Genomic DNA, 15,066 nt, shown 5'->3' on the forward strand with positions numbered 1-15,066 from the left:
AACTCCGTTGAATCCACGACCTGCTAAAACTGCTATTGTTGGTCTGAACAATGGGTATACATTACACATGACAAAGGGATTGAAGCCTCCGTTGAAACCACGGCGAGCATTTTGTGCATTTTAGCTGAGGTTAAATCAACGGAGCTAACTCCGTTAAATTGAAACAACGGTAAAAGGGTAATTTTAACGGAGGAGGTTTTCATAGTGGATGGGGTCCAGCTGATCTCTGCTTCTGCTGATGTAACCAGTGTTGCTGGTGTAGATGGGGTCCAGCTGATCTCTGCTTCTGTTGATGGAACCAGTGTTGCTGGTGTAGATGGGGTCCAGCTGATCTCTGCTTCTGCTGATGAAACCAGTGTTGCTGGTGTGGATGGGGTCCAGCTAATCTCTGCTTCTGTTGATGGAACCAGTGTTGCTGGTGTAGATGAGGTTCCGCTCATCTCTGCTTCTGTTGATGGAACCAGTGTTGCTGGTGTAAATGGGGTCCAGCTCATCTCAGCTGCTTCTGTTGATGGAGCCAGTGTTGATGGTGATCAGCTCTCTACTTCTGTTGACAGGGCCATTTCTGCTGGTGAGGATGTGATCCAGGTCTCTGCTTCAGAGGAGAGGCTAGACCATGTGAACCCCACAGAAATGATGAGTAGCGCTGATGAAGACAATTCAAGTGCTCAAAGTGAGGACCTTCAAGTTGGTAACAGTGTGTTTTTCCCGCTCGTTCTCAAACACAACCATTCAAAAAAGAGGGTGTGTAATAAGCATCATGCTTGCTTCTTCTGGTCCAAACTGGTCACCAAAACAAGCAAGCATTTACTTCAGGTGCATAAAAAGGAAAAAGAGGTAAAAAAAGATTGCAGCAATGGAAAAATGAGTGAGCATGCGCACAATACATGTAAGTACCTACTGTTTTACCATAGGGTACCTAGCAATAAGGAACCATGGGGATAATTCCCGACCACGAGAATGACCCCATTACCACCTGTACCATTTTGGTACAATACCTTCATTTTGTTTTACAACCATGGCCATCAAAGTCCATGCTATTGGACCTACATCTTTCATTTGTTCCTCCCTGGTACCAAAATACAAGTTAGTATAAATCCAGATCCTGCACTGGTTTTCACTGGGTACCGAGTACATTTCTTCATGTGGAGCATACCACCATTTACCAAATGGGCAACAGCAGTTTAACAACCAAGTGCAGGTTAAAAATGAGTACCACCTGTAAACAAGCCTCTACATTTATACCAGCCACATGTTCGGTTTACCATTAAGTAACCACAAAGTGACCTTTACAACTTTACTACCACGCACCACATTACATGTATATATGTAAGTACCTACTGTTTTACCATAGGGTACCTAGCAATAAGCAACCATGGGGGTACATTCTTGACCCCTTTACCACCGCTACCATTTTGGTACAATACCAACATTTTGTTTTAAAGCCATTGGACACTTCCGGTAAACAGTATTGTCCAAAGGCCCACACTTCGTGTATCACAACTTATATATAAAATAACAAACCTATGAAAATTTAGGCTCAATCGGTCATCGGAGTCGGGAGAAAATAATGGGAAAACCCACCCTTGTTTCCGCACGTTTCGCCGTATCATGACATGTGTTTAAAATAAATCCGTTATTCTCACTATCGAGAATTGATAATTGTTTTAATGTTTTCTCAAAAAGTAAAGCATTTTACGGAATAATATTTCAAGAGAAGTCTTCACCATTACCGTCTGTAAACCCTGTAAGTTATTTGTAAATCTGTGAACTTTTATTTTTTCTTCTGTTCCGAAAGTGTATAATGGCTTTAACCAACCATAGCCATCAAAGTCAGTGCCACTGGACCTACATGTAGATCTTTCTCGTTCCTCAGATCCGACTGTTTTTCAATATGGTGCTGAGTAAATTTCTCCATTTGGAGCTTACCACCATTTACCAAATAGGCAACAGCAGTTTAACCACCAAGTTCAAGTAAAGTAAAAATTAGTACAAGCTGTAAACAATAAAACAGTTGACCATCGAGTTATTTTACTGTTTGACCATAAAGTTAAGTTTACTGTTTTCCCACCAAGTTTTACTGTGTAAAGAGTGTTACTGTACCATCATTTACCAAGTACCATTGTATTTAAACACCAGATCACTAGTGGCCTAAGGGCTGGCTGAATCAGTCATAAAATATAGTTCTTCAACAGATGACTATGAGAACTTCAATTTAAAATAGATTTTGGGTACACATAAGAGGAACACATACAAACTAAATTTTGAAAACAAACTTCATTTTTGTAAAAATTGAAATGTTACCAGGGTCCACAAGCAGCTGTTCCTATTTCTCAGCCTTCAATATCTCATCTGTTGTCATAGTTGAGTGCTTCTTGTGTTTACCCCTGTCAGCCGATCTGCCAATAAAACATCAAACACAATTCAAAGGTCTGTTTTGCTTCCAACAAATTTATGGTGTGGTATGTTTGATAGAAATGTTGATGTGTCTGAGTAAAGTGGAAAGAGACCCAAGGATTGGAGCAGACTTTTAAGAACAGTAACTTTAACACATTGTGAAGAGCAATTTCAAATGCCTCTTGAAAAATAAGCACACATCATTCACTTTTTAGATTTTACTTCGAACTGAAACATGTTGTTCAAGTTATTGTGACTTTAAAGGATTTGGGTACTTTTTCAAAATGTCCATACATGTAGATTTACATTAAACTTACAGGGTTTGAAGATAATGATAGTGGAAAGCTTCCCTTCAAATATTACTTACTGAGGTGCTGTAGTTTTTGAGAAATGAGTAAAACAATGTCATGAAAATAGGTTTGTAAATGCTTAAAATAATTTTGGTCTCATGAGACCAAATACATTTTCATGACATTGTTTTACTCATTTCCCCAAAACTACAGCACCTCAGCACGTAATGTTTTCAGGGAAGCTTTCTACTATCATTATCTTCAAACTGTGTAAGTTTAGTGTAAATCTGTGGACATTGTGTTTTTTCCCTACAAAAAGTACATACACCCTTTACAGGCAGTGGACACTATTGATAATTACTCAAAATAATTGTTAGCATAAAAACTTTACTTGGTAACAAGCAATGGAGAGCTGTTGACAGTATGAAACATTGTGAGAAACAACTCCCTCTGAAGTAATGTAGCTTTCGAGAGAAAGAAGTAATTTTTCCACAAATTTGATTACAAGACCTAAGAATTGGATTTTGAGGTCCCGAAATCAAGCATCTGAAAGCACACAACTTCGTGTGACAAGGGTGTTTTTTCTTTCATTATTATCTCGCAACTTCGACGACCAATCAAGTTCAAATTTTCACAGGTTTGTTATTTTGTGCATATGTTGAGATACACCAAGTGAGATGACTGGTCTTTGACAATTACAAAAGGTGACCAGTGTGTTTAATCAAGTAAGGTTTGCAGTGACACCATGTAAAAATCTCTTTGTGAGTCGTGGTAGCTCTGAGAAGAGCCGGTTTGTACCCTGTATGAACGCACGGAGGTTGCTGCTCTGTGCGGCCAGATGACAAATGTGTCATCAACATATGTGACTTATATTCAGCTTCCAGAGAAAATGCAAATGTTTGTTGATCAACCAAAGAATAACCCGCAATTTAAAGTGAAAGTAGCTTAAAATTAATCACTTTGACTCGAGTCTGGACATGTTGTTGTGATTAAACTTGCAGATGGTGTACGTACATTTGTTGACTGTCAACCAATATCCACACATTTACAACCAAACAGCCTTAATGTTTAATCATGACTTACCTACAATGTTCAGCTTGCAAAGTGGACATGTGCGTTTATTGATCAACCAATTATCCACACATTAACAACGAAACTGACTTAGTGTAAATCATTACTTACCTACAATGTTCAGCTTGCAAAGTGGACATGTGCGTTTGTTGATCAACCAATTATCCACACATTTACAATGAAACTGACCTATTGTTAATCATGACTTACCTACAATGTTCAGCTTGCAAAGTGGACATGTGCGTTTATTGATCAACCAATAATTCACACATTTACAATGAAACTGACCTATTGTTAATCATGACTTACCTACAATGTTCAGCTTGCAAAGTGGACATGTGCGTTTGTTGATCAACCAATAATCCACACATTTACAATGGAATTGATGATAGCATGGCAGAACTCGAACCATCTAGTAGGATAAGCAGAGGAAAACAAGTTATTAATTAATATTAAAAAAATCTATACTTACTCTTAGCGAAAGGGCGGAAGAAATAAACTAAATAGTATATAAGGAATCATGCCACTCAATATGCCCAAAGAATCATGCCACCCATAATATTAAAATGCACTGAGATTCTTTGTTGATGTACATGTACATGTAATGCGCTATTTATTATTATTATTTTGGCCACTCAAAATACAAACTTGTTATCTTACAAGAACAAATTTAAAGTACTATACATGCACTCTGGCCATACACAAATTATATTATGATACTCTGTTACCATAAGATCTGGAGTAATTTCGCTAATTTTATTTCACTCTGTGACAGTAAATTTATCTCTCTTGGTAGAACAAAAAGCACAAGTTTCAACGAGGGTCACAAATTGCCTGTGGAATTTTTCAAAGAACTCGGGACAGTACTGAGTACACAGTGCTTAATACACACTGATGTAAAGGTAAAAAACAAATTACCGGTATATCCTTTATCCCCGATGCAAAACTCTGTCTATTAAATTGTTGTGGTACCCGCTGACAACACATAGGATTCAAACTGCCTCTAGCCACTGAGGGGCCATCGAACTAGCTCAATGGTCTAGTGATAAAACATCTGCTCTAGCAATGCAAAGGTCTTGGGTTTAAGTCCCATCTGAGTGAATTGCCTACACAGTGCTTAATACATCAGTGTAAGGGTAAACCAAATTTGATCCTTTATTCTCGATGCAAAACTAACGTCTAATACTCATTTCTATCGTACCTTCCCTTGTATAAACTCCTCTAGGCATATAGCACAGCTCTCTTTATCTCTGCTTAGCATATAACGTTTCCTCTTGTACTTCCTGGCAGGCATTTTGGATAGTGATTTTTTGGCGAGTCTCTGTAGACAGCTCTGGGATAACAATAACAATAATAATAAATGTATTAATTATGCATTTTTTTCAAGCAAAGTAGGCACCCTATAATATTATTACCTCTGTTCATTAACTAAGAGAGGTTTGCAATAACACCATGTTAATATCTCTTTTGAGTAGTGTTGATCCTGAAATGAATCGGTGGTTAAAGACTCAAATTTGGTCAAGTTATGCCACTGGTAAAGCCAACAGGGTTCAATTAAATAGAGCTGCTTTGGAAGCAGAAAAAAATAATACCTCGAATATTATGCTAAGCAAAAAAGAAACGAGAGACCAGTCACAAATTTATCATGTTGCATGTTATTATGGCTGCTAACCTTATTCAGATAAGCATAAATTTGTTATGCTTAGCCCCTTTTGCACTTAAGCAGCTCTATAAAATTGGGCACAGGAGGGTTTTGTATGCGAAAGGCTCAGTATCTCGGTCAAGGCACAAGCATCATAGCAGGCAATATGGGGATTGGAAAACTTTCTAAAAAACACAAAAACAGAATGAGGGAAGGGTCCAGAATAATGGATAGGTACACTCACCTCTATATCATCTATGTAATCACTGTCAGCCCATGTAATCCATTTACCATGGAGTATTATCATCAGACACAATGTACCAACTATTGATAAAAGTGTCGTCCAAAAACTTGGAAAAACCTAAATACATTCACACAAGAAAAGAATTTGTTTTTTTTGCTTAAACCAATAATGAAATGTTGAATCTACAAGGACCACTTAGTGAAAAAGCCGCCTTAAAAGAACTATCCATTTTTTATCTGTCTTTAGATAGATCTTGAAGTTAAAACGATTTCAAGTGGCAAAAAGTTGCTATATTAATAATAATAATAATAATAACAAGTTCTTGTATAGCGCATTTCACAATAACCGTATTAATGCGCTTTACATAAGTGTCCTGCGGCCAATTTCACGAAACGCTAGGATTAATCCTAACTCGAGTTAGGACGAGTAACCCGTCCTAACTTAGGATGGGTTCAATGCGTCCTTCAGATAGGGAACTTAACTCGTCCTAAGTCCTAAGATTAATCCTAAGTTAGGATGAGTTTGATGAAATCGACGGCTGGTCATTGGGCCAATAACATTCCTTAATTCTTTCTCAACTCACTGGGAGTATACAGCCCGAGCTGCCATGCGCTCAGAAGGCTTTTTAAAACACACTACCAACCTCTACCCTCACAGGTACCCATTTATACCCCCTGCCTGGGTGGAGAGAAGCAATTATAGCATTTTGCTCAAGGACACAAGTGTCATGATCGGGATTCGAACCCACACTCCGATGACTTAGCCACCAGAACTTGAATTCGATGCTCTTAACCGCACGGCTCTCACTCTTACCTTTGCTTGAGAATGGCCCGACCCCAGGCATACCACACCTTCCCATTCCTTGTATGTTCCCCCATTAGATCGGCCACAGGTAGACCAAAGGGTTAGTCGAGCTGTGTTCTGTAAGAGACAAAGACGAGGTCCGTCAGGAAAAACTTACGTGAAATCTTTTCTTAACAATTTCAATGTGTTGTGGCTTAAAGGCACTGGACATTATTGGCAATTTCTCATAATAATAGGAGACTTTGGATCTAGAGGGCAGCAGACCTACCATGTACATTTCCATTGTTTCTGTAGTTCTGAGCGTGCGCATCTTGCTGAGAACAATGGATTTTACCTGGTAAGTCTGCTGCCACCAAGCGTCCCAAAAGTTTCCCATTGTAAGCATAAACTGTCAAGTAGCAAGGAGTTTTCTTGAATACAACAACAGTTACATGTTTAAAATGGACTCTAACACTAACAGTTTTTTGTTTTACACTAAATAGTTGAACTATACTATCCCCTGCCAAAATAACCCAGAACATTTTCATCCCTTTGAGTTTACAAATAAGCATTTCTTACCCAGTAATGAGAGCGTGAAGATGTTCCATCATTGGTCTTTATAGTAACTTCTGATTTACTGTTGGCAACAACAAAGGAAAAAGGAACGTGTAAACTTTGTGGTTTATTACTTGTTATATAAAATTACTTGTTATATAAAATAAAAAGTTGCATCCCCCTTAAGGTGATCCTTCTGCTGTCGCTTAACAGGTTGTATCGTAAACTTGGGTGTAATTCCTGGCTATATGACAGTTACAGGTTGAAAGGCTTCTGACTGGCGGTCCTGAACAAAGACATTAGGGAGCTTTCATTTTGGATGACAAATAGCTCTTCGACTGTGAAAACAACACATCAAGTTATCTGTGCTTGTGTCGCTTTCGAGGACGGTTAGCCCTCAATTTCCACTACAGTATCTGGGATGATTCTGCGTTGTGCTTAAAACTGACGTTTAGGGGTTCAACCTACTGAAAAATATTCATACATGCGCAGTCGGTAACCGAACTCCCCTGGTCATGTGATCAACTCAAAGATGATCGTCCTAAAAAATCGAAATGGGTTGTCTGCGGAACAGATAATTGATACAATGGATCGTCATGGTGTACGTTTTCACCGTTGCAGAACCTTCCGTCATCCAAAACAAAAACTCCCTATTGACAAAAATATTTACCAATCCAGAAGATGCAGGTTCAAGTTCCGATCCAGTCATCTTTCTTTGTTCAACCCAAAATTGTGTAAACCAGGCACGATACTTCACGGAGGCAACTAAGGCGATTGCCTTCATGCCCCCTGGTCATTGCCTTGGTGCCCTTGAAATGCTCCAGTAGAAATTTACAATTTCCTCATAGGGTGCCCTTTACCAAAGAGAAAATGCCTTGGTGCCCTTGCTCTTTCCAAAACGAAGCAAACGGGCCTGGTAAACCATTCTGATACAAGACTTTATTATTTAAACTCGAAACCAAAACCTGTATACCTCAGGCCTAATTAAAGTCTCACCTCTCTGCTGCTTTGCGTATCTTGGTGATACTGACAGCTTCTTGGATGACTACAACAGGCTGCTTGAAGAGTTGCTGGACATCAAGCTATCGATATCAACAAAATAAACTGGATTTACATTTTACCAAAGTACCACACAGGGCTTGAATGTCCACAAGATCAACAGGAATTGTAGCTCAAAATATCTACTGAACCAGGCTTTTTTTTCCCCAACCAGATAAAAAAAAAAAAAAAAAAATATGTCATAATATTGTAACTTACTATCCACTCTTATAAAGTGTACCAGCCATAATTCATGAGCATCAAACCCCCACAATCAAATGATTTGTCACATGAAAAAATTATTAGATATGTATTCGGAGGATAATGACTCTCTCCTTCGGCCACATTTTCAATGGTGAAATAAATGGTGTGAACTTGAATGGTCACTATTTCTACCAGCCAACTTCTGACAATGTAGACATATTCTAAGTCTTTGGCAAATTATCTGAAATTGGAGGTAGATAGAACACTGGTCTTTCCATAGACTTACCTCTTTGAGTAGGGCAGGGTTCATGGCCAGAACAATTAATGCTGAGGCACCAAACAACATGGCATTTCTTACCTGCAAAAGCAAAAGTTATGTTTATAAATCCCATTGAAGTGTAAGTCCTGTGAAGTTTACGCAATGTAACATACACGTATATGCAGTTCTTATGTAATTTTTTACAACAGGTGCATATGGCAAGTTTTGTTTTATTTGTGAGATCTATCGTAGCCTGCAGGGGCCGACAGCGGATAAGAGCGCCGAACTCAAGCTCGGCTGTTTATGTTCAGCAGAGTGTGGGTTCCAATCCCGGTCATGACACTTGTGGCCCTGAGCAAGATACTTAACTATAATTGCTTCTCTCCACCCAGGGGTAAATGGGTACCTGTGAGTGCAGAAATGGTTCTTGAGATTGATTTAGCTTAGTACGCTACAAATTTGGCAGCACAGGTATAATTTCCAATGCAAAACATCTTACAATCTCTGGAAAATAAAGGGGCCACCAAGGTTTGACTTGGGCGGGCACCTCAAATGCTCTCTGTGTAATTTCAGTTGAGCTTAGGTGGCTCAATCTGCTGCAAACAATGCAAGAAATAAAAATATAGCAAACCCTCCAAAAGATAAGTGTACTGTGTTCATTTTCAAAGCAATATACAACACATTGGATTTTATAATAATAACTGTATTTATAACGCGCCTTTTGCCAAAGGATACAAAGTGCCAGGTATTATTACTGCAAGGAGTGGGGCGAATTTTGAGATATTTGACCTAATCCTTAAGCACCATGTAATGGTTTACAAGGTGCTGTGGCGCAATACATGTATGCTGCCAATCCAGCCAGGAACACCGGGGCGAACCCCTTCTGTTTTCGATAAGTGCACTGGTTTTTTTAACATACGTTTACACAACACATGGGACTAACGGCTTTAAGTCCCATCCAAGGACGAAGCAATGGTTATGTTTCTTGCTTTAGGACACAAGTGTCACGGCTGGGGAATCGAACCCACACTCTGCTGATCAGAAACACCAGAGTTTGAATTCGGTTCTCTTAATCGCTCGGCCACGACACTCCTATACATATGAATCTTCTGAACCTACACTCCACAGACAAGTATTCCAAGTACAAAATGTGCTATAAAAAAGCTTCCTTAAATTATTATTATTGGGCCCATGTCGTAGTGTACACATTTCAATTTGACAGACAATAACAACTGAGAATTGTAATTGACTGAATACAAAAACTCTGCCAAATTAAAACAAGACAAGTGTCTTTTTTCTTACTTGGTCAAGAAGAGAGCATCTTGTGGGATTGGAGCTGGAAGGTTGTTCCTTAATAGTTTCTTCCACTGCTGGTAAATAAATCAGACCAATCCATTCCTTCTTCCCGGAATCATGATTACTGGCTGGCTGGGTTGACTTTGTACAATTTTTAGGAAGCTGTGTGTGATAAACATATGTACAGAATTTACAGAATTTACGATGAATCTGGGCCCAATTTCATAATTCTGTGTGGCTATTCTTTTCTGATTAAACCCATAGGCCTAGTGCTTTTCCGCAACCCAACCAAAAAGCCAATTTCAACGTGTTTTCTTGAAAAAATGGCAGACGATCTTTTTAGTTGTCATGCAAAACTGCTGCGATGATGGGTCAAAGGTCAAATAAGCCTGCGAGAGCCTCATTCAAGGTAAAGGTTATTATATAATTATAAATCCATCGTAAATCAAATCGGTCGCAAAAATGTCTTAGTGAAATCAAAAGTGCAGCCCGTCGCAACTGCGATGGATTTTGTGGTTCTTATCGCGCTTGCGTTCAATTCAATTTAGCGATGATCGCAAAACAAAGTGTAGTGAAATCGGCCCCTGGTCACATTGTGTACATATTTTGACTTGTTGGAATGCTCAATTCTGCCGAGCATATTTCTAGAAACTATGGGGAGCCTTATATTATAAGTTATACTTATAGTTTTATACTTTGTGGAAGTATGCGGAGCACCGACTCTGACTCTGACTACTGACTGAGCAGAAAATTGCATTAATTAATTAAGCAATATTTTTTGCAGCGGCAGCTTTGTGAAATTAGGACCTGGTCTCATTCAATCCATTTACATTGAGGCCCACATTGGGTCTACCTCCATGCCATTGCATTGATAAACGTCTTAAGAAAGGCTTTTCAGACTCGAGTTACCATTCGCAAGTCGACCCCCACAATTCCTTCCGAGTCCAGCCCGCCAATCCGTGCAAATTGCCCTCGAATTTCCACCACCGATTCGCTAGTTTGGTGCAAGAAGACGACTGCTTCACCCTCCCCACGTACTCCACGCATCCCACTCGTCATCAGCACAGCTAAACATACTGCGATTTGATAATTCGGAGGAAGTAATTTTGAGAAAAATCTGAGGGCATGCCTCCGCGGGAAAGTGACACCAGCTGCCATCTTAAATTTTCAGGGCCTTTAAAAACAACCGCACGACGGCTGTTTGACGTAGTGCAAGTTCCGTCAGCAAACAGTCGTCGTCCACGGAAACAAGTCTTCAAGTATTTGGGCTCGCGGTTTTTACGGTGGCATGTGTGATGTAGACCCATTTCAAGCTGTGAGCAACTAAAATTGATTTTACGTAAAATTCATCAAATTAAATGTTTTCATCAGTGGTCACAGTGTTCATTTCAACTCCAAACCACGCTACCTCCATGCAGCAGAACTCGAGAGGGCGCACTTGTCAAGCCGCCATCATCAGACCGGGCAAAACAAAACCAAACAATACCTTGATCATCGATCATATCGGAAGTCCACTCGTTCTTCTGCTCCGTGATCCTACAGAGTATTCTAAGGGAAAATGCCCGAAAGTTGTACAGCTAGACTGTTGGCTGCACCAACCGGCGAGTGAAAGGAGGTGGTGTTTCATTTCATAAGTAATCACATTAAAAAATGAAACGTCGTGTCCGAAAACTGGACATTGTTAATCATTGTACTTTGCACTCATCATATAAACATTCATTCATAAATACCCCAGACAGTTTCTCTACTCCTATTGATGGAGAACACGTCACGTGGGGGTGTTTAAACGGTTGATAATGACCAGTGTTTATAACCGCGTGTCAGGCGTGCAAGATTATCATGCGGAACGCAACTCATAACTACAAGTAACAGCACGTAACCTACTTCGCGTACACACAACCCACGCGCAACAGACTCTGCACAAAGTTTTTGACAAAAAATATTTCAAACCTCGAACTTTCAACTGTCGAAGTGTCTGTTATTGTATTTTTGTAACGTTTTTTAACAAAAGGGCATTTATGAATAAGGGAATTAAAGAGTAGTGACTCATTCTTAAACGTCCGTTTGAAACCTTGCAGGGTTGTTGCCGTGAACTCCACCCTGCACGCTTTAAACGGCCGTGTAAGAATTCGTCGCTACCCTTTTATTACCTTATTATTTCAATTTGTATAATTACCATCCTCCTAGCCCTGTGCATGCATGATGCAGTAGAATGCAATCTGTATCAATATCCTGATGTACAGTACCTGGTAGGCTATGCTTCCTACACTAGAAAACGTGCTTTATTTATTGTTGTGTGGATTTTCTGTTTAATTCAGATTCCCTCTTGGAAAGCAGACTCTACTCAGCAAGTGGGTTGCAGCAATCAGCAGACCTGACTTCTGTCCGTCAAAACACCAAGTGGTGTGTAGTGAACATTTTCAGGAGAATGACTACATAAGATGTTTGTATTTACTTGTACTTGTTTAGTTACAGGGTCATTCCGTGTCAATTCAATACGCTTTGGAACCCGACTGTCTTGAACTTAACTTGTGCTTACAATAGATTTTAATTGTTTGGTTTTATTTTATGACAACGGCAATTTCAAGAGCTTTAAAATGGTTTAAAGTTTATTTTTGTACTTTACTTTTGGTTGGAGATACAGATTTTCAAACGTGGTCATGCTTTTAGTCAAAAGTTTGTTGACCCTTATCTCAAAAAGTTATGAACAAAATTACATGGAATTGTTTTCGTGGGGTTTCTCAGAGAGTCTAACTAGCGCACAGAATTTCATTTTAATCTGTGGCAGTCCGGTTCCAAAGGATATTGAATTTACATGGAATGACCCTACAGAGAAGTGTTTTTGGCCATTCAGACTGACATTTGGGTAAAAAAAGGAACAAATAAATTAAGCGAAAGCATGACATTGCTGTATTCTTTGGTAATCTATAAATATGTTATTATAACAAATCCAAGTTGACCTTTAAGGCACTGGACACAATTGGTAATTGTCGAAGACCAGTATTCTCACTTAGTGTATCTGCATACATTTTTTTAGTGTATAATGCACAAAATAACAAACCTGTGAAAACATGAACTCAATTGGTTGCGAAGTTGCGAGGTAATAATGGAAGAAATTACACCCTTGTCACACGAAGTTGTGTGCTTTCAGATGCTTCATTTCGGGACCTCAAAATCTAACTGGTAAGGTCTCAAAATCAAATTTGTGGAAAATTATTCTTTCACGAAAACTTTGTTACTTCAGAGGGAGCCGTTTCTCATAATGTATTATACTATCAACAGCTCTCCATTGCTAATTGTTACCATGTAAGTTTGAATACTAAAACTTACCAATAGTGTCCACTGCCTTTAACATTTGCAGGTGTGCATCCCAGAGATGACCAAGAAGTTGTTAAGCATGAACTCATGGGGTCTGCTGTACCCTCCATCTTTCCAGCTTACCCGCCACATAAACAAAAGAAGCAAGTGAGAGAGAAGCAAGCAAGTAAGAGGCCTCCACCTAAAAGACAATTGATGGCAGCCGAACCTGGCCCGCAACCTCTTAAAAAAGCTGTTATTAATGTTACAGAAGAAAAGCACATGTATGCGTTATGGCTAAGTTCAGTCAGTGGAAAACTAATAGAAACAACCAGCAAACTTCGAGATGTTCGCAAGGAACTCAAAGTGGCAAAACAGAAAGTAAGTCTTCTGGAGGCAGTCAAAGATAAAAACATGATAAACCAGGGACAGTGGGAGCTGTTGAAGCTTGACTTTGGACCGAATACTTTCAAACTGATTGAAAATGAGCTGAAGTCAATGGAGGTTCTCTGAGGAAATCAAGCAGTTTGCACTCACATTGCATTTCTACAGTGCCCGGGCCTATGAATTTGTAAGACAGTATCTACATCTCCCACATCCCAGCTCAAGTCTATTCAAAAATAAAGTACTTTTTTCTCTAAAATAAAGATGTTTGGTGATGTTTTTTTTGTTTTTTTTTTGTTTTTGTTTTTTTGGGGGGTGGGGGGGTTTGTGTGGTGTTACTTGTTTTTGGAGGGGAGGGGGGGTGGGGTTGCGGGTGATTCTTTATTGGTTTTCGTTTTTGGGGGGGTTTCATTGGTGCAATTCCTTTATTTGTTCATTTATTTTATTAAATTTATTTATTTACTTTAAGTATTCATTTGTTTATTCCATTTATCTTTATTTTTATTCATTATAATAATTTGTTGGTTTTTTTTGGGGGGGGGGGGCAGGGACACTGTTAATGGGTGTTGTCTTTGGGTCGGGCTTTCAATGTTTTAATATACAATAATATTGTTCAAACATTGAATTATTTCAAATTTAGCTGAACAGGGACCTTCTTGGATTTATGGTCTTCAGATATGATGAGTAGAAAGTTGAGTATAAGTGGGAAGTTGGTATCTATGTTGTTGAAAGAGGTTTTTTTCTCTTGAAGTGTCCTGGTTTGTTCATTGTGCCATTTTAATTGTTTTTATTTTATTGTTATTAACATTCATGTAATCTTGTTTTGCACTTTTCAATATCCAGCTTTAATAAATTGAAGTAAAAATGCCCATAGCTTTGGTTGTGTTCATTGTTTCATATTATTGTAACGGGCGCGTCCGCACCGTTAAATGTCGAGCAGTGATGTCTCAGGCTACTGAGTTCCACAACGCCAGAGGGCGGGCTGCCGGTCGTCAAACTTCTCTTGGGACTTATTGGGACCAGGGGAGGAGTGGACAATAGTCGCTATTATTTTATCACTTGGTAATAGGGACGGGAGAATTGATCATAGAAGGGGGGAAGGGGTGGGACGACGACTGGTTCCTACTGAAGATGAAGGCTGCAAAGGCTGACTAAAGGCTAAAGTGTTATTGGCCCTAGAACTCTTAAGAGACTGTTCACTCCGAAGCGTAAGGGTTTACTTTCAATTCAACCGGAATATCTGCTCATTTATTCTCTCTTCTCTTTAATTATTCTTCCATTTCTACAGGGTTTTATATATTGAAGGATCTTTATTCAGTAGTCAAACACAATTAATTAACTAGTAGTATATATAGGGGATGACGATGAAGAACTACATGTAAAATGTCTTGCTAGCAGCGGTCACATATGCGGCGACCGTCCTATTTCTTCACCGGTGTGGTGGTTTCAACTTTCCGCTGTGTTCAGTTTTCCGAATGACCAAATACGGTAGCATTACGTCATGCGATGCCTGCGCACAGCAAGCGAAAGTATTCCATTTTTAGTGCCGTATTGAGTCATCCGTTACCCTCCGGTGTGGCGGTTTCAGTCTTCCGCCGTGTTCAGT

The 15,066-nt window shown here is 39.3% G+C and overlaps 2 protein-coding genes across 2 annotated transcripts; one reads left to right on the forward strand and one right to left on the reverse strand.

Annotated features, from left to right (window-relative positions):
- Positions 1–2,188: 2,188 nt before the first annotated feature.
- LOC117289899 (RING finger protein 215-like) lies at positions 2,189–10,925 on the reverse strand. The gene is made up of 10 exons (XM_033771098.1): positions 10,689–10,925; positions 9,786–9,941; positions 8,511–8,582; positions 7,979–8,064; positions 7,007–7,064; positions 6,458–6,565; positions 5,645–5,761; positions 4,960–5,091; positions 4,068–4,170; positions 2,189–2,399 (listed from the first exon to the last, which is right to left on the reverse strand). Exons 1-10 carry the CDS (start codon positions 10,836–10,838, stop codon positions 2,359–2,361), a joined length of 1,023 nt encoding a protein of 340 aa, XP_033626989.1. The 5' UTR covers positions 10,839–10,925; the 3' UTR covers positions 2,189–2,358.
- Positions 10,926–11,203: 278 nt separating this feature from the next.
- Positions 11,204–13,776, forward strand: LOC117290701. The gene is made up of 3 exons (XM_033772232.1): positions 11,204–11,394; positions 12,098–12,222; positions 13,141–13,776. The coding sequence occupies exon 3, from the start codon at positions 13,185–13,187 to the stop codon at positions 13,587–13,589; it is 405 nt and encodes a 134-aa protein (XP_033628123.1). The 5' UTR covers positions 11,204–11,394; positions 12,098–12,222; positions 13,141–13,184; the 3' UTR covers positions 13,590–13,776.
- The last annotated feature ends 1,290 nt before the right edge of the window (positions 13,777–15,066 follow it).

The sequence above is a fragment of the Asterias rubens genome, chromosome 5 (genome assembly GCF_902459465.1).
Source record: "Asterias rubens chromosome 5, eAstRub1.3, whole genome shotgun sequence".
In the NCBI taxonomy this organism is placed as follows: domain Eukaryota; kingdom Metazoa; phylum Echinodermata; class Asteroidea; order Forcipulatida; family Asteriidae; genus Asterias; species Asterias rubens.

Excerpts from the sequence above, each read along its gene's own strand:
- LOC117290701 (XM_033772232.1), top strand. The coding sequence starts at position 13,185 with ATGGGGTCTGCTGTACCCTCCATCTTTCCAGCTTACCCGCCACATAAA.
- LOC117289899 (XM_033771098.1), bottom strand. The coding sequence starts at position 10,838 with ATGACGAGTGGGATGCGTGGAGTACGTGGGGAGGGTGAAGCAGTCGTC. Across the intron at positions 8,583-9,785 it reads GATGCTCTCTTCTTGACCAA|GTAAGAAATGCCATGTTGTT; the intron begins GTAAGAAAAAAG and ends TTGCTTTTGCAG. Across the intron at positions 5,762-6,457 it reads CGGGCCATTCTCAAGCAAAG|GTTTTTCCAAGTTTTTGGAC; the intron begins GTAAGAGTGAGA and ends GAATGTATTTAG.